The sequence below is a fragment of the Aulonocara sp. 'chitande type north' Nkhata Bay genome, linkage group LG12, assembly GCF_057382095.1.
Source record: "Aulonocara sp. 'chitande type north' Nkhata Bay isolate Kocher_YH1m ecotype deep benthic linkage group LG12, A_spYH_male_GT1.1, whole genome shotgun sequence".
NCBI classification, from domain to species: domain Eukaryota; kingdom Metazoa; phylum Chordata; class Actinopteri; order Cichliformes; family Cichlidae; genus Aulonocara; species Aulonocara sp. 'chitande type north' Nkhata Bay.
Genome location: NC_141355.1, coordinates 9658109 through 9682919, shown reverse-complemented (window position 1 = coordinate 9682919; position 24811 = coordinate 9658109). Strand labels below are relative to the sequence as shown.

The following is a 24811-nucleotide window of genomic DNA, read 5'->3' as shown; positions in this document are numbered from 1 at the left end:
GGTTGGAGATGAGGAGAGGGAGAAAGTCATAACATATGATTCATGTTAATTCACAGTCGCCAACTCATTCAGTCAGTCATTGTGTCCTGTGGATAGGGACAGAATACTTGTTTAAGGACTGCCAGCATGATTGAAAAGTTTAATTACAGGATAAAGGTGATCAGTCAGAATGCATTTATATCAGAAACCATGCAAAATAACCCTGTAGCACTGAAGACTCACTGGATCCCTGTAGTGTAGGGGTCAGTTTAAATACTGCAGCAGGCACTGTTTAACCAAAGCCTGTGCAGTAGTACAACACTGACCTCATGTGGAGCAAAGCCCACATTACAGCATTTATCTGCAGAAGAAGCGGTAGAAATGATTTACAGTCAGTGTCTGTGTCCAGGTGTGTTTTTGTCTGCTGAAGGAGTACTGGCAGGAAGCCTAGGACAGAGTGACAAGCCCTGCCCATATGAGATACCTACAGGTCATTTTCTGTGTCCACTTCTGCTAACCAACACGTTTTAATGTTTCTGCACTGTGGGAAGAAGTAGCCAAAGCTTGTTTCAATAAATCAAATCAGGATGGTGCATCGACATACCAAACAATCCTGTTTCCCCATCTGCCACAGACAGATCTTAGCCCATCACCCACAGGCAGAAAGGGGGTGGAAATGTTTACAGTAAAGCCCAATTATGAAGTTTCTGCCAGAAAACATCCAATAAACCACAAACCCAATGAATTACATCTGTCATAGGCACAGTTATTTAGAAGCAAGGCAGTATAAGCTGCCCCAACTCTTTATGCAGTCTTAATATTTGGACATCTTTCTCTGTTGTAGGACATTAGCTATAGATCCTAGAGTGAAGCCAGACATTTCTCTGTTTGGGTAGTCTATTATGCTGGACCTTAAAGTGAGGAGCAGTTCAATCACACAGAAAGAGGACCAGACACCACCCAGCTTCCTGAAGGGAAGCCAATCAGGTTTTATTCTCCTGGCACACACACACACACACACACACACACACACACACACACACACACACACACACACACACACACACACGGGATTTTTAAACACGGAGATGCACTGTAAAGGCAACAAAGTGACATCCCTTGTATAAACCAGTATTCATTTGGATATTTACGCAACAACAAACAACCTCCATCCCTTCTCTTCCACTTATACAATTCAGGGTCGCCAGAGCCTATCCCAGCTGTCTTTAGGGCAAGAGGCAGGGTACACCCTGGACAGGTCACCGGTCTGTCGCTAACACATAGATACAGACAGCCAATTGTCCAAAATGTTTTTGGATGCTGTAACGTTAAGAGTTCCTTTCACTGGAACTAAGGCCCTGAGCCTAACTCCTGAAAAACAAGCCAAAACCATAATCCTCCCTCCACCATTCTTTACAATTGTCACAAGTACTGGCCTTCTGGTTACAAACATAGTCTGTGAAGGTTCTCATAGACTCATTCAAATTGCCAGACTCCAGAGAACACACCTCAGTGCTCTAGAGTCCGGTGGTGGCATTGTTTAAACCACTGCATGCAACACTTTGCTTGGTGATGTGAGGCTTGGATGTAGCCGTTCAGCTATGGAAACCGTGGCCATGTTTTGGTTTTTTTTATTATTAATGAGCCGAGCCTTAGTCTTCTTTTGGCCAACAGTAGCTTTCACCTTGGAACTCTCCCATGGATGGAATTTCTGCTCACTCTCTTTCTAATTCATTTAAAAAAAACTCTGACCTTCATTGAGGTAATTCTTTACATCTTGTTCTGGGTTCTTTTGTGACCTCTTGGATGAGTTGTTGTGTCTCTGGAGTATTTTCGTTCACTTGTGAAAGATTAATCACCATGGTTCACTGGAGTCCTTCGAGATGGCTTCATAACCCTTTCCAGGCTGAGATATTGAAAGATTTTGTTTCTGAATTTCTTTAGATCGTAGCAGAATGTGTTGCTTTTTGAGATGTTTTTGTCAGACGGGTCCAATTTAAGTGTGTTCTTGATACCACAGGTCTGGGTGGGCTAGTGAAATTGAGCTAAACTTTCCAAAAAATGGTTTGACTCACTTCTGGAGACACCTTCATGTGGTCAATAGAGAAAGGGCCATTTTTGTCCTGGATTCATTTTTCAGCCCTTTGTTGCTTTTTTTTTTTTTTTAAACTCTTAAGTGACCTAAATACTCCTCTTATAAATTCAAATCAAATAAGCTAAAGCACTTCCCAAATAACGGGAGGTGCTTTAGCTCAGTGTGTTGAGCAGGCCACATGCTATATGGGTAAGAGAAAAAAAATACCCAAAATAAGCCAAATAACCACAGAAGAAAGCATGGTGTAAAATATTTACAGGATTTATTTGTAAGCGTACAATTTCAAGGTTAATTTAGGATCTTGATTTCAACTGAGAAAAGTTAAATTAGTTGAGTTGAGTTTTAATTATGTATACGATAAATAAATGACTAACTAAAAAAAATTAAAGAAACATTTATTTACAAAAATTAAAAATCTTTGTTACTGATGGCATTCAAAGGTCATTACTTGTACATACACTTTTTTTACAAGATGCTTCTGTCAGACTACATTCACAAGAGAAACACAACCAACTGTACATGCTGTTCAACCTTTGGTAAGGTTTGTTAACAGAAACAGCACTGAGGTTCTCCTCAGAGTAAGAATCGTAGTGTTAGATTTCAGTGTGTAAGCAGAAAGTGAACAAAACAAGTCACACGGTCTTCACGATGAGGCCCGGTCACACCAGAAACTGGCACAGCGACATTAAGGTCTCTGAAGAACTTTACAGATTAGCAGGACTGAGATGTAGTTACTGTCTAATACCTGGAGATTCTCACAGAAAACATTCAAGGTCAACTAACAAGAGCACTTTTAATACTTCAGTCAAAGGCAAGCTCACAAGATATGATTAAAGTATACACTTATTGAATGCGAGTCAAAAAATAAAAAGTAGTCACCAAACATTATGTATAGTCTTCAAAGAAAACGAACCATGATTCGAGGAGGTGCATTTACAGTATGACATGCTTAAATACCGAGCAGGCACAAGTTTTGTTTCACACACAAAAGAATCTCTTAAATCAACCATGAGACATACAGTAAAATTTTAATCTGGGACTGACTAGAATGTCAAGAGCTGGAAATTATAACCTGAAAACTGATGGGGAAACATGCTGATTAAAATACCATGCACCCAAAAAACTGCACCAGCAAAAATAAAGCAAGCAAAGAGGGAGCTCAGGGATGCGGCACTGATAACAACTGCCTTCCTTACAGCGTGGCTGTTCCATAGAGCGTCATAAAAATGAGTTACCCTGTTTGTCAGCTTTATTGTTTAAAAAGGACAGGCATATATAAAAGGTCAGAGTCCCCACAAATATCATTAAAAATATTTATCGTCCAAAATATAATGGCTTAAAGAATGTTAATAAATTCTGAATCTCTCCAAGATATAAATCCTTTTAGTCCAGCTAAACGCATGTACTCCTAAAAATGTTCTTTCCATACAACTAAACTGCATTCTACTGTGGTTCAAGGGAAACAAACACTCATGTTCACATATATGTGGGTACTAGTCTTTCTTTCCATCTTAGGTGACCAGATGGGCCAAAACTGGTTAAAGATGGAAAACAGTGGCCACTGTACTGTCCAGTTTGAGGGCCCATGAATTTTTACTGACAGGAAACTGAGCTCACTCCACGCTCTCATGGTAGCAAACACAAGGTAGCTGCAGCATAAAGAATAACGTCATCTTCTTTGACCCAAAATGGGACTAAAATTCAATTACAAAATAAAAATCAGATTGCATTATTTAATATTTGGCGTGATTCGTCAAGAAAGTGTTTAAAACAAGTGAGCAGCAGGCTCGTCTCTCCTTTGTATTCCTTACAGTCAGGTTTATTTTTGCAGCCAGAGGAGTCGCCCCCTGCAGGCCGTTAGAGTGCAGATTTAAGGCACATCTGAATTTGCTTCATATTTCAGATCCTGAGCTACTTCTTCAGTAGACATAGTAGTTTAGCGCCTAAACAAGGACAAAAGTAAAAAACAAAACAAAACAAAAAACAACACTTCCCATGAAACCAGATTAATAATGCATTTTAGCTGAATGGGAAGGTAATTTTCTTTTAGGAGGACACGGGTGTCAGCTGAATACAAGCATATAACACTTTGATACCGGCCTCATCAATGGTGACAGAAAGGCAAGAAATAATGCTAAAACCTGTGAGGCACAACATCTCAAACCTAGTCATGTGAATGGAACATGCATATGACAGTGATGACAGATTGTAGAGACGCAGTATTAAGGTTCCAGGCCTCGGAATTCCTCGGGGGAGGTGTGCTCCGCTGACGGAATGCTGTAGACCCTGCAGCTCCGCGCAGCCCAACAGCTGCTGCAGAAACAGTGACATCAGTTAATCACATGACACACTGACTGAGCATTATGTCAATTCTTCTGGGTTATGTTTAAAAAATAGATACAGTGTATGGGTGTGGTGTAGCTCCAGGCCAGATTCACTGCTGCGGTGTGAGCAGCGAATAACTTAGCCTCATGTCATTTGGGAACATGAGTGGATGGATATTAACGTAAAAACTGAAAGTCAAAGGTTGAAGTCAAGTTAGTCTGGCTCTTTTTCACTTCTGTAGTCACAGAAGGTCTTCCAGGCTGCTTTCATAAGGTTAAAAAGCATCACATTGTTGCTGTGGTGAATATGTATGTCATATAAACAAAAATGTCTTTGGTTATATAAAAGTATATGGTGTCAGACACAGGTGCGGTTCTGTTAGTGACGTATAAAGCAGGTATAAACATAATGTAGCGTGCTGCTGTTCAGGAAATGTTCTCAGGATGATTCACATGAGCTGCAGAAACTCAGGAAGTGACACGCGAGTCAAAATGATATTTTCCTTCAGCTTGTAAATAAATTTCTTGGCAGGAGAGAAAAAAAGCCTCCAATTTCAGACAATGAGGAGATCTAATGATGGATACCATTCTTGTTCTCACCTTGTCCAAAATGTTCTCCGCTGACATTAAATACTCTCATGTGTGCAGACTAATTTACAGGTTTGCTGACGTGCTGTGCTGTTCGTACACAGAGCCAAGCGAAACCTTATCAGGAGCAGAACGTCTCCTGGATGAGTTGCCAGGACACCGACTTGGCACCACCTGCCTCTGAATGGATACTCAGGAGTCAGCAGCTGTGCACGCCAAGCCTGTTTTTCTACAGTGAACTCATCCCACTGGAGGCCGATCCATCATGCTGCTCAGACCTTCACCGGGAGGCTCACAGCAGCTAAAAATCCACTACAATTAGGATAGAAAATAGGGCCGGGAAAAGAAGGGTCTGGTGTTCTTGATACATTTTTCATTTTTAAGTTTTGAATAATAAGTTTAAAAATGTGTAAGACTATAATTGTTTACTTATACTTTCATTTCTAGCAGAATCCAGCACTTAAATCTGTTTTAATCTGTAATTTTTCCAGTGTTACAATAAATCAAAGGATTATGTGTAACAAACAGAGGCATCATTTATGAGTTTCAGCCATCTTCTAACTTTATCACCTGTGCCTGTCTCATAAGTCTGGCGTACATTACTTGCCTAGCATGAAGTGTCAGAGTTAGCAACTCAAGTTATGGAAACCTAGGTAGCTATAAAGCCAGACATTATTCAGATGCTGGTAGAGTTGTATCCTTTGCTAGTTTTGTTCAGTTCATCTGTTTTAACATAATACAAAAGACGATTTCCCCTTGTGTCATTTCTTATAAGTATGCCTATAGAGTTGATGAGTCCTGCTGTTCTCCTGGATAAACAGACAACACCTGTTTGTTTTCAGTGGCTCATTTATATCACAAATAATGAACTTTTTACGATACTACATCAGATTCAGGTGATAATTCTTAGTTATCACAAATGCAACAGATCACATGACTTTTATTTAAGTTTAGTTTAGTTTTTTTAAACGATGGATGTTCAGACTGGCGACCTGTGCAGGGTGTATCCTGCCTCTCGCCCAATGGTAGCTGGGATAGGTTCTAGCCTCCCCGCAACCTTACTAATCAGCAGAAGAGGATGGATGGATAGATGGACGGATATTCACATAGTAAAGGTGAGGAAGTTTCATGCAGTAGATGAAGATAAATACTGTGAAAATTCACTGGCCAATATGACTAAATGAGACCGATATAAGCCTGGAGGACACAGTAGAAGGAAACTGCAGAATGAAGAGGCTTAAAACCTCTGAGAACACACAGAGAAAATCCATCCGCTAGTCTGCTTGCTGCCTGTGGTTTCCGTCTTTGACACTGGCAAAGCTCCAATGCACTTTTCTATCAACAGCTACTTATAAAAATCCTGGGTTTACATTCCTTAACAGGACATGTAAACCAGGCACTCACTGGAATTTCAGATGAGAAGATTAATCCCTGTATGCATCACTGCTGTATTAATGCAATAGTTTATCCATCCAGAGGGGTCTATGGTATCTCAAATACTGCCAAGTGCAACATTTTCCTGGTAAAACATTTACTTTGTATGTCATACTCATCCTCATGGTAATGTCTATGCATCAGTGCAGGACTGGGTCCAGTCCAAACTCTATACAAAGTACTTTTCAGTATGATTTGAACCCAACATATCCCTCAATGAGCTTCCCTGTCTTATTCATCTCTCCACACATGAGGGGGAAAAAAAGAAAGGATTTACTGTAAGAAAGAAAGAAACTATTTATGGGATGAGCTCTTAGGGCGTCTGCCAGTGGGGAAGACCGGCAGATATCCAAAAGCCATCTGTGGTTGATGATCATAGTGCACTGTGTCAAAGGGTCTTAGCATTAAGAATATAAGGTGAGCTGTTGGGTAGAAAAATCAGTGCAGTGGAATGATTGCTGCTGAGAGTGCTCTTAATGAAACTAATTTTACAACTGGATAAATGAGGAGAAAATTTCATTTGCTGGAACAGATTTCCTTGAAAAATATCTTGCAAATCACTGACACGCCATCATATTTTAAGCAGTGGATTATTAGTAGCTTCCTCTAACACTTGGTTCTCATTAGGTTTCATTTCCAGTGTAATAAAATCAAAGGACAAGCTTAAAGATGTAATGCAGGACATTGTGTGTCGTGTATGAGTAATCTGAGCTTGGTTTTTAAACACTGCACCATTTGATTGTTGCCAACAAACAAGAAAACCTGCTGATGATGTCTATCCATGTCTATTTGAGCTGGCCATTTTCAGGTGTAAACTCAGAAAATCTACAACAGAAGCAGCAAAGTGCTCATTCTGTTGACTGTCTCAACATTACTAAAACAAAGTGAATGAGTAGTTGTCATACTAAGCCATAAATTTACAGTCAGTGTGGAGTGCCGCTGACTGAAAAACAACAGCAATGCTTTAAAGTGCAGCTAAACATAACAGTGATTTACTCCCAGTGAAGTAAAGGACCAGGAAAGGTTTCCATACCTACTTATTATGAGGTACACACAAAAAATAAATAAATCAATTACATGAAAATAAATTAAAGGCAAGCTAGAAAAACCTTTTAGGAACTCTAGTTATTGATTTTAATTAAATAAATGCCCAAGTCTGTCTTTAACATCTGATAGCTTTCATTATATTCTTATAGTAACACGATCCATTAAAGAGGTCCTGTTTCTCAAAATACACAGAATCGGTGGATTTTAACTACTGCCTACTTTGCCATGCGGCAAAATTTTAATTTTATTTATGTAGCAAAAACCTATGAGCAAACACTTGGCAACAGTGGGAAGGAAAAACTGCCTTTTAACAGGAAGAAACCTCCAGCAGAAGCAGATGGGGGTGGACAGTTAATTTCTTAAAACATATAATCCTTACATCAAGGATCCACTTCTGATCTTGTCATGTCATCTTGTTCCATACAGTGACACAATGTTTGGTGTCGGCATTTAATTGTCTGCTAAGCTTCTTACTTTATTACATTTAAGTATTGGACTGATTTATTGAGCTCTTCACTTTTCTATATTTTACTGAGCTCCCCTACCAGTTAAAAGTTTTATGTAGAAAACCCCAATTTTTCCACTTTTTTATTGAATATTATGCAGTTTAATATCTTGTTGGACTCTGAAATGAAAGCATAGTACAAATAAGCAGTTGGAGTTAAAAAAAAGAAATCATGGAATCCATTTATAGAACAAAATATATTCCAAATCTTTTAAAGTCCAAATCCTCAAAGTAGCACCAACTTTCAAGGCTTGATCAACCTGCACTGCTGCAGAACAGCTTTAAAATAAACCCATTTTGTGTTCCCTGAAAAAGGCCTTTTTGAACGGGTTTATTTGGCATAGATGACAACATCAAGAATAGCAGCAAAGGTCATTTTTGACTTTGAGTCAATAAATAAAGTGAGTTTATGACAATATAGCACTCCATATTAGTCTGTTTTGTTTTAGGGGTTTTTCCCATCATATTACAGCTGTAAGTTTTGCTTTCTAATTAGTTTTCAAGCTTATTTTCAGCAGATCAAAAGTCTGCTCTCGAACTGAAGCCTAACAGCCCTCGCCCACTTTCTCCAGACACAAATGTGGTAGGAACCCATTGGCCAGAAAAGTAAACAAGGAAATTGGCCATTTTAAGTAGAATGTGATAATTGTTTGATTACACTGAGTTAAGGAAATGTAACAGCAAGGAGATTGCTTTGGTGCTGAAAGGGCACGTTTTCTCTTTTCTGGTTCAGTGGCGGGGTTTGGCTCATGCATGTGCTCTGGACAGTGAGCACATAAATCCCTCAGTAAATATATGACAAAACCTGAAGTCATAAAATAAGCAGAATTCTCCATTAGAAGCTTTATGAAACTGCTCTCATGGCGCTGCTATTACTCACATTACACTTTGATGTGGGATTTTTTTTTTTTAACAGCACAAGCATTCTGCATGAGAACTATAGCACATATGGGGAGAGAAGTCCCTTTCATTACTGCTCTTTGACTCCAACCCTTTGGGTTTCATAGCTGGGAAATGTATCAGCATGCTGTAAACCCAGAGCATCATTAAATCTGTAACAGGACCAAAGTCCTCTTTATGTGTGAAATTTCTAATTATGAGACTCACCATGTTAGCTTTTATCTCGTCAGGCTTCTGTCTTCAAAGATGGTGATTTCAACCTTGATGGGACTCTGTCAAGGAAATGCAGCTGAAGCAAGTGTGGATACATGGAATTCAAATTTTAATTCACACACACACACACACACACACACACACACACACACACACACACACACACACACACACACACACACACACACACACGAAATAAAAACTGTTTATCAATGCTCTTGTTTTTTTTCCGTCTTTCCATGTTTTTGTGTCAACTAAAAGGTACAAGTTTTGACTGTAGCTACCTCTATCACACTGGCAAGTTCATCAGTGAGATTTTCCATCTCAACTTCTTACCCAGCATTTTGGACTGTTTAATAATGTCAGGGTCAAAGGCTATGGAATGGAAAACATTACTTATGCCAGCCAGCAGGAAAAGAGGAGCAGCACAGAGATGTTTCAAGGACACAGACATTTCTTTTCTTCTTTTTTTAAATTAAGTTGTCTTTTCCTATCTTTAGGAAAATCTCATGAATCTTTCATGTTCTTTTGTCTTATGCAGAAACAGAAAATATCAAAGGGTTTACTAACCATTTCGTTTAATTATCCATCCTAACTCCAGTTTAATAAAGACTGTTAAATCTTTCATAACAAATGTAGTCAAAGCCCTTGGACACAGTTTCTTTCTTGTGTTGTTTTTCCTTGTTGAATGAAAGCCAATTTTAAATGAGTGCTCAAAACCAAAGCATTTAAGTAAGTAATAATTACAAACTCACTCTAAAAACTTTCAGTAGACAGCGTAGTATTTTTACTATGTCAGTTTCATCAGTGTCAGATTAGCACTGAAAATGTCAGTACAGCATGGCCTTGCTAAAGGAGTCAAACACCCTGCTAGTTGAGATTTAAACAAAAATGTATTTGTAGGCATCTTCTGAGATTTTTTGCTTTATTCTGTTAATGGGCACTTCTCATTAACGTAGTACCGACCACTGACTGTCGTCAGTGATTTTAACAACCGATCCTCTGAGCCTGAAGTGTTAATGTGTGACCTCAGTGGATCGTGCTTAGTAAGGCACATCACTGTAATGCTTCCTCAGATTGGGATGTGGGAAGTTTGGAGACTCTTGTATGTGAATGTAGCGCTGTCCTGCTGAGGAAAGCTGTCATTAAAGAGTTTGCTTGGTCTGGAACAATGCTAATGTGGGTGGTACTTGTCAAAGCAACACCCACATAAATGCTGTGACCCAAGGGTTCAAAAGCGCAACACTGCATATCAGAACAAATGTTATTTATTTACTTCGACTGTTTAAATGTTGTGGCTGAAGCGTATACGTGAAGGGTGGAACAGATAAACTGTCGGAAAAGCAGAATTCAAGACAATTGATAAATTGACATCATGGCTAATTACAGCCATCCCAGTAGCACATAGTAGCCTGACATCAATCCCCATCGGACGACACTTTAACTTCATGTTATTTTAACACCAGCAGTTCTCATAGTGTTGTGTTCCTGTGTTATAAAAAAGTAGGGGGTCTGGATAGCAGTAGCTTTTGATTTTTCAAGGGTGCAGTTGTGGTGGCAGCAAACCACTGTCAACAGTCACAGCAACTCTCAACCCCTTGCTACTAGAGGAAAACGGTACATTTTCAGAGTCCAGATGGTAAAATGAAGCAGACGTACTAGACAGTTACAAATACGATCAGGTTTCAACGGCTCAAATGTTAAAGGTGAGGCATTCCTGTCAATCTCCCAGTGTTCGCGTGCCAAAGTCAGCGCAGCTCTTGACAGTGCTGGCGAAAAAATCCAGATCACTGTCAAAACTACAAAATCATAAGCAGGACTGGGAACAAAGCTCAGCTGGTAACGATTTTGGTCATATTTTGTTATCCCTAATCTCCTATTGCTGCCCAGTTGCAATTAATTGGGATGTTGAGTCACCCCACACATGCATACGCTAAGACAGGCAGGATGTTGGTGCACAGATGCTATAGATTACATACTAACTTTTATCTGGTGTTTTTACAGGTTATCCCTACACAGTGCTGGATTTCCTGTAAGTTGCCTGTGACTGCTGCTTTCCATTTTCATCCAGCAGTTAGTGGGGGTGGAAGGCCTGTAAATCACTACATCTATTAGGTCATTGTGAAAGCTCCTTGTTCTGCTTAAGATGTGGTCCGATTACATTCACATTTCATGATCTCAGTGTATGTTTAACAAGTTAAAGTTCGCCAAACTATTCACTGCAATTCCCCTTTCCCGTACATCCTCATTCTTGCACAAGACTACTTTTCTTGTAAAAACATAGTGCCATTTAGCCTTAACTGTGTTTTGATTTTGTTTGTTAGCAATCTGAGTATAAGGTTCCTCTTTTTCATCTACTGTGTGCTCTAATTAGAAAGAAAAGAACTGAAAAATGCTCGATTTGTTCTGTTTGTATTGACACAAAATTATAGGATACGACCCGCAGGCCTCTCTCGATGGGGTCAGTAAGCAGTAGGCCTCGCGGTGCATAGATCTTGTCATTCTGTTCCTGAATGTACTTAGCAATTTTCTTCAAAACCTAAAAAAAAAGAGAAAAGAGAAAGCACTTTAATACTCAAAGCAACTACAGACTGAAAATCGGTAGCCAAATAAGAGATCCTGTCAAGGTCTGCATGTAATACCAAGCGTACTGGGTGCTAAGTAAGTAGAATGTTAGTATGCAGCTACTTGCATTAAACATAAGTGCCTTGAGGCAACTATTATTGTGACTACAAGTGCTAGAATAAACTGAGAGGAACACTTGGAGGCCAAGGTAAAGCCTCAAAGTTTGGCTTTAGTCTTACTGCGTTCAGGCCTGAACTGGACTGAATATCCAACCTTACTTTTGGACCAAAACATGTCTATGAGCACCTAATACAGTACACAGTTGTTGATGTCTGTAAGTCTGGACTGAATAACACAATATGTGCTCTCCTCTTTATTCACTCTTAAATTTCAAATAGTGATAGAAACCTTTAAACAAACTCCATTCTATGTGCATCAAACAAATGCAAGAAAATGTAATGTTCTGTGTCTAGCATTCAGTGTAGTGGTCACTCTTGTTTTACAGTAGTACACATTGGCTTTGCACCTGAACTGGCCATTCTACTTTGGTTTGATGAGTTTAAAGAAAAACTCTCTGGGCAGCTCTACTGCTTTCTTTCATGCTGGGCTGAGAGCTGATGCTACACTGAGTCAGTACTCCATCATCAGGTAAAATTTACACAAGGTTGTGGTTAGGCCTCAGTTACAGGGGCCTGAGACAAGTTGGCGACTACCTGGCAACCACCATTCACGAGGGGAAAATGACTATTCATCAGCTGGTTGAAAGTGGTCGCGGGATGTTTCTCACAGTTGCTGTGAAACTGACTAAGCCTTAGTCATGCAGGTCCAAAGATTGTAAGTGACCCCACAGTGATAACCTGTTGCCAGGGAAAAATGTGACTTGTTGGCAAGTAGTTGCAGAGAGCTGATTGATGTCAATAGCTTGAAATTGGTAGCAAATGAGTTTATACTTGGCTGCACTGAAAACCTTTTCACAAATCCTGTGGTCACTAGTAGATTAGTGTGGTGGCAGGAAACATGGCGGCTCAAACGCTCAAAAGTTTGGTTATACTTTACAAGAACGAATGACGACAGGAAAATTTGCAATACTTGGAAAGTGGATATTTCATTTAAGGGAGGAAACACTACGAATATGCAAAAGCATTTGCTCACAAAACACGCGATAACCTTAAAATGAATGTCGTGTTTTTAATTCCGCTCCGGACTCGTGAATCTCAACCCAGCAGCAGCGGTAACGTTTGCACGTCCTCTCCCGTTAATGCGGCAGGTAAATAATCAACTAACATTGCATATTATGTTAGCGCGATCTGCCTTATTACAAAACCTGCCATTACTGTGCATTTAGGTGACCATGATGAGACAGACAGACAGAGTCTGGCTGGCTCAGATGCTGGCAGTTCTCGCTGCAGTCTACCGGTAGCGTCTCCTTTCAGGCCAGGATAGACGAATGTCTCCGAGCAGTGACTAAGTTTGTGGTCAAAGGCTTGCACCCATTTGCCACAGCAGATGCCCCGATTTTCGGTAAGTGAATGTGTTTAATTGTAGGCAGGGACATTACTGGATATTCTTGTGTAATTGCTACAGAACAGTTTATGTTATACTTTGTTATTGCTACAGAAGAATATTTATTTTATTATTTTACATTTACAATTTTTTTCCCTGGGGACCCTGTGACACCCCCATTGAAGGGGCTGTGGATCTCTTAAGATCTCACTGTTGGGTTTGTAAGGCCATGTTACTCCTAAATTTCTATCTTGTTCAAAGAGATATAAAACAAAGTTCTAAGCTAATCGACCTTAAAAAAAAAAAAAATAAATAAAAAACATAGAATCGATAAAGAATCGAATTGTTAAACAGAATCGAAAATGGAATCGGAATCGTGAAAATCTTATCAATACCCATCCCTACTTTCTGTATCCAAAAGTTTCGAACTGTTTTGAAGTTATTCGATATGTTTAAATCTGATACTGTTCTATTTCTCAGAAGTTTTCCTCTAAGCTGGCATCAAAAAAATCTTTGATAGCTGGCTTTCATTTTTACATGATCAATGAAAACTTTGAAGAAACGTATCTGTTTTATAAGAGCCTGAACAAAACCTGAATGCACTTTTGAATATGACAAATTGTATCTTCATATATTCCCAATGATTTTAGAGGATGAGAGGTTTTTGATTCAAACAATTCAGGCATACTTCATCTTTCCAGCAGCGTTGGAGGTGGAACCTCACTCTGCTGTCACAGGAGCTTGGAAGAGGAGAAGGTGTCGACAACAACATGACAAGACAAATTACACACACAGCAGGGCTTTGCAGAAACATCTGTGTGGATATGTGGGCTCATACTGGCCTATAGAGTACGCAGCAGTGCTTACCAGAATCACTGAAGAAAAGAACTTCTAAATACTCAGAAACTCTCAGTTTCTTGACTTCTGCTTCCATAGGGGTGCTTACAAAGGAGTCCACTTTAGATCTACAGCTGCTAAGTGTTGTGAAGCCAATCATTTTTTGAGTCAGACTTTTTTTCCCTTTATGTCTTTATTCTTTTTTTAAAAACAAGTTTTGATTATAGTAAAATACCTTTCTGTAAATACTCAACTTTACTCACCCACTTCACTGAGACCCATCACTGATCAACCCTCCGAGCAGTTTAATTCCAAATAAAAAGGCCCTGCAGTCCATTACTGCAAACCAATGAAGATGCTCCCAACACAAGAGGAAATCTTCCACAAGTTTTTACTGGAAAACAGGCGGGTCAAATTCCACATTCCACAATTAGCTGAAGACAACTTTTTAATGAGAAAATTCAAAAAGCTTCATGTTGATAGAATAATCCTTCCAGATTATGAATTTTCTGTGGCTGCATCACTTTTTCCATTCCAACACATCAGAGTTGGGGAAACAGAAGAACTGCTTTCTCTAATGTGACAAGACACAGACACACACGATCCCTGCAGCTCCCTTTCCTTGTTTTATCCAACATGGAGTACTTCTAACAATTTGAATTTCTTTATATTTCTTCTACGTGCATTGCATCTTGGCAGCTATTTAAACACCAGGCGGGGACCGAAGGCAGATACTTTAAACACTGTCGAAATTACTTTTAAATCATCCAAGCACCATTAGACCCAGCCAGCCAACATTTGAACAAATTTACACAGTACAACTTATTTTAACGACAATTTTTGTATAAGACTGTTGATTGAAAATTGATTGAAAAAAAAAAAAAAGAAGCCATATATAATATTTTAAATCAGGATTTATTAGTATCATAAAAATCCTCACTTATGCTTTAAAGGAGGCATAGCCAAAACACCTGTACATTTTTATGCGTATCTCCAAAAGTTGATTGCGTTCATCTGGACAGTACATTATAAACATTATAAACAGTACATTTGCATAATGACTGAAACCAGCCCACTGAAGGAACAATGGGCTGGGGAAACCTATACCCTATAACCTATAAGATTGGGGAAACCTGCAGTCTGCTGAGACTGAAGCAGTCACTTGGATGAGTGATGAAACGTTTCTCCCACTGAAAACTCTACGTCCAGATGAACAAAATCAACTTTTGGAGATTTACTTACCTGGATGATTGAGGATGCATCAAGACATTTTTATGCGTAGATTAAATTTCAATGTTGAAAACTCAATACATGTAAACAGTTTTTGTATACACCATTTATTTTTTTTGCTAAATAATTTATTCCCATCACTCTTATGTTAAATGTTTTCATGTTTCACAATAAAGGATTTTCCAAATAAAAACACAAAGGATTTATAAAAACCCATATTTATTAAAACTCCAAAGAACATCGAGTTACAAAACATCTTCACAAGCCTATTTGTCATGGTGCTTCAAAACTCAGTTTTGACGTATTCAGTACCATTATATTCAAAGAAATCCTACCTTCTCATAGTGCGTCTCCATACACAGGAAGACGGTGTACGCTGTGAGGCAGGCCAGACAGCCTTCAATATATGACTGGCTACCCAGTTTCTCGGCCTCAGCGTACATGTTGTTCAGCGCCCTCACCGTTTCCTCAAACTGCTGTTTGTCGATCTGAAATACGAGGAAAGACAAGAGGGTTAAAATCGAGGCCCAGAGCCAGGCGTAAATTTGATTAGTAGTGTGAGTGTGTTTAGGATATCTGAGTGGAAACAAAATCTCCTTAGCACCAGATCATTTTCTTCCATTCTTTCCATTTCTAGATAAATGAGGAGCTGAATTTTCTTGGACCGGTCATATATCAAGGGAATACTGGGCTTCCTTCCTGCATTTGTAAACACCTCCTGAAATGACTCGGATACCTTGGCCGTGTGCTCCATAAATGTTTCCACTTAATAACAGACGGGACAAACGCGGTGAAAGCAGGACACACGCAGTTCTGGAATATTTCTCCTTCTCCAGTGGCACAAAGTAAGATAAAGACACCGCCGCATTTTGGTATCCTTTAGACAGCCTTTGGGATACAAGAATACTGAGAATTCATTGAATGTATGCTTACCAAAGGGAAAGCTGTCAGAGTGTGGTGAATTGCTGGTTTCACAGGCCTTTTTTCACTGGGGTGTTGACACTAGTCGCATGCTAGTATCCAAGAAGCTTCTGTGATACTAAGGGGAAATGACGGTGCTTCCGACCAGACTAGACTAGAAACCAGCCAAGGGCCTCCTGAACCTCTGAAAACCCTCCAAGTTTTTCTTTCCCTCTGTCTGAAGTATCCAACAAAAGGCGCCAAGATATTAGCAGTCTTAGAGGTGTTTGTTACTCACCAACCAGAGCCAGGGGTCGGTGGCGACTATACACTGCAGTAAGTGCTGTCAGCCTGCCTGCAATGACTCTGTTGAAAACTATGCATTTCTCTGGTTATTCTGTCCATTAGTAAAGACATTACACACAAGCCCTACGTGATGAAACACACTGAGCTGTGTTCCATCTTCAGCAAAGAAAAAAAACCCATCACTGACAGGAGTAAACATGAGTTACATGGTAAAAATGTACTGTAAGAACTGCATTTACAAATTATAAAGTTCAGTTTCAGAGTCCTCCTTTCCAACCATCACATTTACAATTTTCTCACCAGGGAGGCTTTTCAACATCTGTCATTTGTTGGACTGGCTGTTTACAAGCTCTGGATTTTATGCTGGCTGGGCTACAAGAATAGGTTTGCATGTTTTTTTGGGGAGTGCCAAAAGATTTCTCTATGTAAGAAAAAACCCTGAGAGCCTCTGTTTCTCTTTAAATTCACCAATTCAGAGGCTGCAACTAAAACCCCACTTCTCTGAATGCCCATCTTTCCATTACGTGTGATGTGCCCATCACTGTTCTTGAGATGTTAGATGAGAGCACAACGGTGAACGGGGTTTACAAATCCAATTAAGGAAGAGAGGAAGGAAGAGTCAATTAATGAAAAACCCTTTGAATGGTTTGGCAAGCAAGCTGCCAAATGCATTTAGAAGTCCGAGTGCTTTCCCAGTTCGTCGGCACTAGTTTCAACAAGCATTCAGACAGAAAAGAGACCTGAGAAGATGGAAATGGAAAAAACAAAAAAAAAAGACTGCTTGACTGCTACACTCCGATCAAAGATTCGATGGTCTTGCTTGCTTACGTCAAAAATCTCAAATCCACAAACACAATCTCAAGGTTTGACTCTAATGACCACTGTTTAGGTAACCCAGCCTCCAGCATGTTTAAATCCAATAAACAGAGTAAGTACATCTATTCATGATCATCATCCATCATGATGGATGAAAACCTACAGTTCTGTGCTAAAGTCTTGAGCCAAGCTGTCATTTCTTCATATTTTGCTACAAAAAGGGGAAATAGTTGCAGCGATTTATTGAAACATGTGCAAACATGCACGGAAAATCTGTATAACTGTATACAGCTTGAAAGTCAATATTTGGTATGCCCACCTTTATTCTTCATCACCCTATTACACAAGCTTTAACATACTTTTTAAATGTAATCTTCAGGACCCCGTTTGGCTTCCCTAAGGACGCTTCTTGACTGTCATTCTTCCACTGAGACCATTTCTGAGGAGGCTTCAGTGAACAATAGCTGGATCAGCTGAAGGACCAGATGCATCTCTCAGGTCCTGTGTCAGGTACCTGATGATTTTTCTTATTTTTCTTAAGGACATGACTTTCAGATACTTTTCATCTTTTTAGGGCTGACACATCTATTTTATCCAAATTCCTCAAGGCACCCTCAAGTTAGTTGTCTTTTTTTACACATGAATGATTCAAAGGTCAGCGTTGAGCAGTTTAACAAAAAATGTCCCTCTAAAAATGATCAGGTACGAAGACTTGACTGAAAATGAGCTAAAAAGCAGTCAGTGTCCAAAGAAAAACATTGAAATGCTTTCAGAAGTCCTGGAGAACTATTGCTCAAAACCAATTTTTAAAACAATCTAAGGAGCCAGATTTTCTTGCAAAATAAAATATAAAGAAATGAACGGTGGCTCGAGGACTTTGCACACTACTTGTACATCTTCATTTGGGAGAACTCACGATATCCCAACAGAAAGACTAATGAGTTGGAATTTTGGGGGTCTTGCATGACAGTCCCTTTAGTTCTCTTAGGTTGACCGAAATGAGCACAGTTCTGCTCAGTTTTCTTTCTGCTGTTAAGCTGTACACAACAATAACGGCAAAGCAAAACTCAGTAATGTTGCCTGTGTAACTGATAGATAATTTGCAAGGAGGCAGGATGGATTGGGGAACAACATGTAGTCTGTCAGACCTCACAGAGGTAAAAGAAAAGGTTTTAAAAGAGACTGTGCCCAATTTTGGCACAGTGACACCCAACACGCTACACGCAAAACACCCACATCTTCTGAGCCCACCATCGCCAGCTGTATTGTTTCCCATTCCTCCCATTGATCTGACTGGCAAACTTTCTCACACTGGACTTTCGATGTGCCATTTGCTTTTTCTTAAAATGATATTTACTTCACCAGAAAAATGGGACTCTTGAGATTTAAAATCTGTTTTGCAAGAGTCTTCTGGCATGACAGGCAGCAGTTCAATCAGTAGAGGTTCCATAACAGTACAAACAGTGATAAACACATGAGTATATGCATATAAATAAAACATCAGAAACATCAGAATAATAAACTTAAAAACTAAGGAGAAACATTTGAATATTTATTCATCACGGTCACTGGAGGTCAATTGTGCGATGGCTAGCCAGATGTGACTTCCTCGATGTTGTTTAGAAATACCTAGAATTCATTTAGTTCGACCAGATGCAGTTGATACCAAGCAGAGGAAGTTGTAAATTTAAACCCCTTTGACCTTCAGTTTAGAAGTAAACTTGGTGATTGCTCTGCTTTCAAATCCATCTATTCGTTTTTTCACCAAACAGGTACACTGATCATTCAAAAGAAGAATGCTGCAAGTCCATCATCACTCAACCACCAGTACAAACGGTTATGGGGCCTATGCTGACTTCACAGTTGGCAAGAATAATAATGTGCACCACAGCCAAAAAAATGAGGATCCCATATAGCAGAAACGTCACCCTGGGAGTCAAGTCAGCCAACTTTCTGTTTTTTGTAGTTTTAAAAGGTGCTACACAAACAAATCTTTCTTTATTACTTAATGCAAATAGTAAATCCCAGTCTATGACAACTGCTTGCAATAAGGAAAAGTTTAGAGCTAACTTGCACAAAACAAGGGTAACTATGGCAGAAATCAGGCACTGGAGCAATAAACTAGCCTCAAAGAATATAAGGCTTTATTAAAGCAAACATCTTCAAAGAATGGCATAAATTAATGTCCAAAAATTATTGCCACTTAATGGTTTGGTTTTATACTCCATATTTCATAAACTGGAATTACAGTAGATCATTAAAAATATATACGAGAAAATCTTTTTTATGATGGGGACTTAAGCATATACTTCCCAGAGGAAATCCATTCTTTACTTTGTCCAGCTGTTCTGTGTCTGAGTGTGTATCTGTGTGTGTGTGTGAGAGAGAAAACTGAATCCTACAGGAAAAACATGGTAGACCACCCAGTCCAGAGGGAAGTGCCAATAAACCACCAGCGAGCGATTTAAGTGATGTGAAACTGCTCTTTTCATGTGGTACGACCATTTTTAAAAGTGCAGCTCTCTGTCCTGCAAACTCTGAACTGTTGGTGCTGCCACCGGCTTTAATGTGGTGTGCAGCCTGTTCCTATTCAGTCTCTGCAGCCTACTCCTCCTTTTAGCCCACCTCCACTAGGTCGCATAAGGACAAAATCCAGCAGGCTGCTGTTGACGATCCTGCTGTTCCATGTTTTGGCTCCATGTTCACACCCAGCTGTGTTCTTTTGTTGCTAGTGACAAAATAGTGCTTCTACACTCCCCAGTATGGATAATATGCACAGGTCGTGGAAACATAAGTCATCCGTTTAAGCAGCTGAAGTCATGTTTAGAAACACTGTGGAGTAGCAAGACCTACCCTGTTCTCCAGCTCAGAGGGGAACTTGGTCTGGAACTGGCACATGGTGCCACTGGAGTAATCTCTCTGAATGAAGACTTTGGCAGTGATGGCAGCCTGCTGCCTCATGTCCTGCAAGCTGTGAGTCTGTGGAAAGACAAGGTAACCATTGAAATATGGCCACACTACAATACACCTAATACACAGCAGCCAGGTTTAGTTTAGAAGTGCAGAAATCCATAAACTGTACAACTGATATGCAGCCTGTAAAATAAAATAATAATAATAAACAGTTAAGGAGCTCATTTGTACCTGTGACACATTCTGAATATTTTTAGGCACAAATTTAGAGTTTTCAGTGACTTCAAAACATTTTTTTTTTGTGATCAACATTTTATTGATTTAAAAGACAGCAGAGACTCACGGAGCCTGTGGCGGGGCATTCAGACCATCACAGATTACAAGCCCCCACCACAGACCTGTGATAGCACTATCCCCCTGCTGAACGAGCTGAACACTTTCTTTGCTCGCTTTGAAGTCCAAAACAGCACCACTGCACAGAAGACCCCACCCCCTCCTGGTGACCAGGTGATGACTCTGTCACCGGACAGCGTGAGGAGATCCCTCAGCAGGATCAATGCACGTAAAGCTCCGGGTCCCGACAACATTCCTGGTCGTGTACTGAGAGACTGTGCAGTGGAACTCACTGATGTCTTCACAGACATCTTCAACATATCACTCATCCAGGCTGTCGTCCCCACATGTTTTAAAGCCACCACAATCATTCCGGTTCCAAAAAAGTCATCTCCCTCCTGCTTTAATGACTACCGTCCTGTTGCACTTACTCCCATCCTGATGAAGTGCTTCGAACGACTAGTCATGCAACACATCAAGACTGTCCTGCCCCCCTCCCTGGATCCCTTCCAGTTTGCCTATCGGCCCAACCGCTCAACCGATGATGCCATCTCCACTGCACTCCACTCGGCACTCACACACCTGGACAAAAATGACTCATATGTTCGAATGCTGTTCATAGATTTCAGTTCAGCATTCAACACCATAATCCCCCAACAGCTCATTCAAAAACTGGTCCAGCTGGGGCTCAACACCTCACTGTGCAACTGGCTGTTGGATTTCCTCACCGGAAGACCTCAAGCAGTACGGGTTGGCAGTAATACATCCAGCACCATCATTTTAAACACGGGGGCCCCGCAGGGATGTGTGCTGAGCCCCCTCCTCTTCACTCTGCTGACCCATGACTGCACTCCATCATACAGCTCCAACCTCTTCATCAAGTTTGCGGACGACACAACGGTGGTGGGTCTCATTAGCAACAGGGATGAGACCGACTACAGAAGTGAGGTGAGACGCCTGGCCACGTGGTGTGCTGACAACAATCTCTCTCTGAATGTGGAGAAGACGAAGGAGATTGTTGTGGACTTCAGGAGAATGCACACCCAACATGCTCCTCTGACCATTGACGGAGCGTCTGTGGAGAGAGTGAGCAGCACCAAGTTCTTGGGTGTGCACATCACAGAGGATCTCTCCTGGACGTACAACACCACAGCACTGGCCAAGAAATCACAGCAGCGTCTCTTCTTTCTCCGCAAACTAAGAAGAGCAGGAGCACCAGCCCCCATCATGCACACTTTCTACAGAGGCACCATCGAGAGCATCCTGTCGAGCTGCATCACTGTGTGGTTTGGAGCCTGCAATGCGTCCTGTCATAGAACCCTCCAACGCATAGTGAGAGCTGCAGAGAGGATCATTGGTGTCTCTCTCCCCTCCCTCCAGGACATTTACAGCACCCGTCTCACTAAAAAAGCCCTTTGCATAGCGGCTGATCCCACACACCCAATGCAAAGCTTCTTCAAGCTGCTGCCGTCGGGGAGGAGACTGCGGAGTCTCCAGGCCAGGACCAGCAGGCTGAAGGACAGCTTCATCCATCAGGCTGTCAGGAAGCTTAACTCCCTCCCGATTCTGCCCCCTCTCCCCTCTCTCCTCCACGGTCTCACTGAACTCTGTCACACACACACAAACACACACACTCTCTGACTCACTCACTGGCCTGCACCAGTTACCAGTCACTTTGTGGAGCATTGGACTGCCATTACCTCATAAGACTTTGTTGTTACACTTTCTCTTACCGTACACTACTAAATCTCCATTTGCACTATTTGCCTATTTGCACTACTCTGCCTGGTTTACACTCAATGTCACTTACCCATTATATTGTATATTGTATAGCTTTCTTGTTATATGTAAAATTGTATTTATTTAAATTTTTACTTTTTAATTATTTTACTTGCATTTTTTAAATCACTTTTATATTTAAATATATTTAAATGTTCATTTGCTATTTATCTAGGGATTGAAGAGTAACGCAATTTCTATTCTCCGTATGTCCTGTACATGTGGAAGAATCGACAAATAAAGTTGACTTTGACTTTTTGACTTTTGACTAAAACGGGGTTTGGGGGGGGGGGGGGGGGGGGAGGGGGGTACAGACATATACAGCACAACTGTAAACTGCAGTAGCAAAGCAAACATTAGCAAACAAGGCATAGGGACAGCAAAGAAAAGACACAAAAACACAAAGTTAAAACCAATTATTGCCTCTTCCAGGAGATAACTCTGGATGAGAAGATTTTCCAAGCGTCAACAGTCGTGGGTCGAGCTTTATTTAATTTTGCTGTGGTATGTTCAAAACCAATAACACGGATAAGACATCGTCTCCAGAATGATTCCATACAAATGTCAGGACAGAACCATTGCTTTGTAATAGTCTTCTTTGCGGATGTGAATCCAGCGAAACTTCAAAACATTTTTGATAGATTTTAACATTTTTCATGTGGCGTTTTTAGCAGCCATTAAACTGTTTAAGCTTTTTAGAGTTGAGCAAGCCAGCTGTTTTGTTTATTCATTTTACAGGCAAAACTAGTCATTAACTGGATTGTTAATGGATTTCTTATGTTTGCTTTTTGTATTAATTACAGCAGCAATACAAATTCAATATCTTCTATAAAATGTTTTCATTATTGCCTCTATCCAAAGCTGTGAACAATTAATCTGATAACAGAAGTAAAGTTACAATTGACTGTAAAACTTTTATATTCGAGTGTGTGTGTGTGTGTGTGTGTGTGTGTGTGTGCGCGCGCGCGCGTGTGGTGGGGTGGGGGGGTGGGGGGGGGGGTCCATCAAGCTAATGTCTGTTGTCCTCACGACTGCTGATTTTTATTTCTTATACTGAAGTCACAACCATTATGTTAGCTATTATCCACTAATTACCGTGTGTTAACAGTAACTCTCTTAGTCCTCATCAGCTTCTTTCTCTCTCTCTGTCGCTCTCATTAAATTAAATTTAACAGTTCTTGGCTTTTACTCGGCTCCACTCCCCCCATGACAGTGTGTTTGAGGAAGTTCATGAACTGTGAGACTTGGGAAAGACTCAAACTGACTAAACTAAATAAATAACGTAAACCTATCTTTATTTTTTCGCTGTATTTATCCCGGTCCCATTGTCATTTATTTGTTTTGTTTTGTTTTATTTTATTTTACAAATTAGATAAGAATGCCGAGCCTGATGTTGCCATGAATGTGTGCTTGGGTCAGGGTGATCTGAACGTGCCCACATTCCTGCTCTGTTTTTCACAATAACACCATCTACGCATCATTAAGGTACTTCAAGCAGATCTGAAAAGTATAACCAGACTGACCACTCATCTGTGTTGCAGACAACAGCAGATACCAAAGTGTAATAATCCTGCCTTTCACATAAAAGAACCGTTCCCGGTGTCTTCCTAAAAATGAAGAAATCAGCAGATACCTGATGCCAAAGTATTTGCTGTCCTGAAACTCAGAGCCGGAAGAATATATGACAACTCTCCCAGTATTTATGGCCTCAACAGTACGTGGTTATGTGACCTTTCATTACCATAAGCTACTTATACCAAACATGTTACGAACACATGTTAAGTGTTTGCTGAAAATGTTTCCTTTCCATGTTAGGGCATGTCTTCCTTCTTTGGACTACTCAGTGCTGGTTTACTGCTGGATTATGGCAGCACAATCGTGTCATCATCTTGACATTATCACCATTCTCTGAGAAACTGTGTATCATTTAGCACATATAAGCAAATCAAACCCAGCCAGCTTTATCTTTAGTTTATACGCACAGCTCTGCTTGGTTAAATTACGCAGTTTCTGGATATGTGCGTCGATCTACTGCTAGCTTGTTAGGAGAGGCGCTAGTAGAGGTAAACACTGGCCAGACAACTTAGCTTCCAGCCAGTGAGCTGGCAGGTTAACACCGGTCCACGTTCCCTTTGTTTCTTCGTTAAACACACTCCCGGGCAACTCAACAGCAATAAACTATTATCACACCGCAGACATGTAAAAATGAGGGTTTAAATCACAGTTAACTTACCTCTGCCATGGTGAATACTGCCTTATTTCTTCTTTGGTTTCACTCGTGGACGACTAGCCTATGAGCCAGGTTTATACCGCCACCTATTGTACCGGAGTATATAGCAGGACGTTATCGAGGATGTATATTCAAATAAAAGTCTTTGTAGTTGTAAATAACTTGTTATGTGACAAACAAACTATTGATTTTCCACTCTCTTATCGTATCTTAGCTATTTAATACCCTTTCAGCAAATGTATTCCTTTTATTTTAACATATGTTGGTATTCAAAACCATCTATTCTGTAGTCTAAGGAGCTTGGAAAGAAAAGC

At 40.3% G+C, this 24811-nt stretch overlaps 1 protein-coding gene across 2 annotated transcripts; it reads right to left on the bottom strand.

Annotated features, from left to right (window-relative positions):
- Window positions 1-2334: 2334 nt before the first annotated feature.
- Window positions 2335-24561, bottom strand: LOC147316928 (golgin subfamily A member 7-like). Of its 2 annotated transcripts, none has more exons than XM_086313469.1 (6): window positions 24501-24561; window positions 20096-20221; window positions 15556-15708; window positions 11523-11624; window positions 9080-9132; window positions 2335-4387 (listed from the first exon to the last, which is right to left on the bottom strand). In XM_086313469.1, the coding sequence occupies exons 1-5, from the start codon at window positions 24507-24509 to the stop codon at window positions 9091-9093; spliced, it is 432 nt and encodes a 143-aa protein (XP_086169595.1). In that variant the 5' UTR covers window positions 24510-24561; the 3' UTR covers window positions 2335-4387; window positions 9080-9090. The 2 variants fall into 2 exon arrangements, with proteins under 2 accessions (XP_086169595.1, XP_086169596.1); XM_086313470.1 differs by having other exon boundaries at window positions 2335-4384.
- Between the last annotated feature and the right edge of the window lie 250 nt (window positions 24562-24811).

Excerpts from the sequence above, each read along its gene's own strand:
- LOC147316928 (XM_086313469.1), bottom strand. Across the intron at positions 15,709-20,095 it reads CCTCTGAGCTGGAGAACAGG|ATCGACAAACAGCAGTTTGA; the intron begins GTAGGTCTTGCT and ends CTCGTATTTCAG. Across the intron at positions 11,625-15,555 it reads TGGAGACGCACTATGAGAAG|GTTTTGAAGAAAATTGCTAA; the intron begins GTAGGATTTCTT and ends CTTTTTTTTTAG.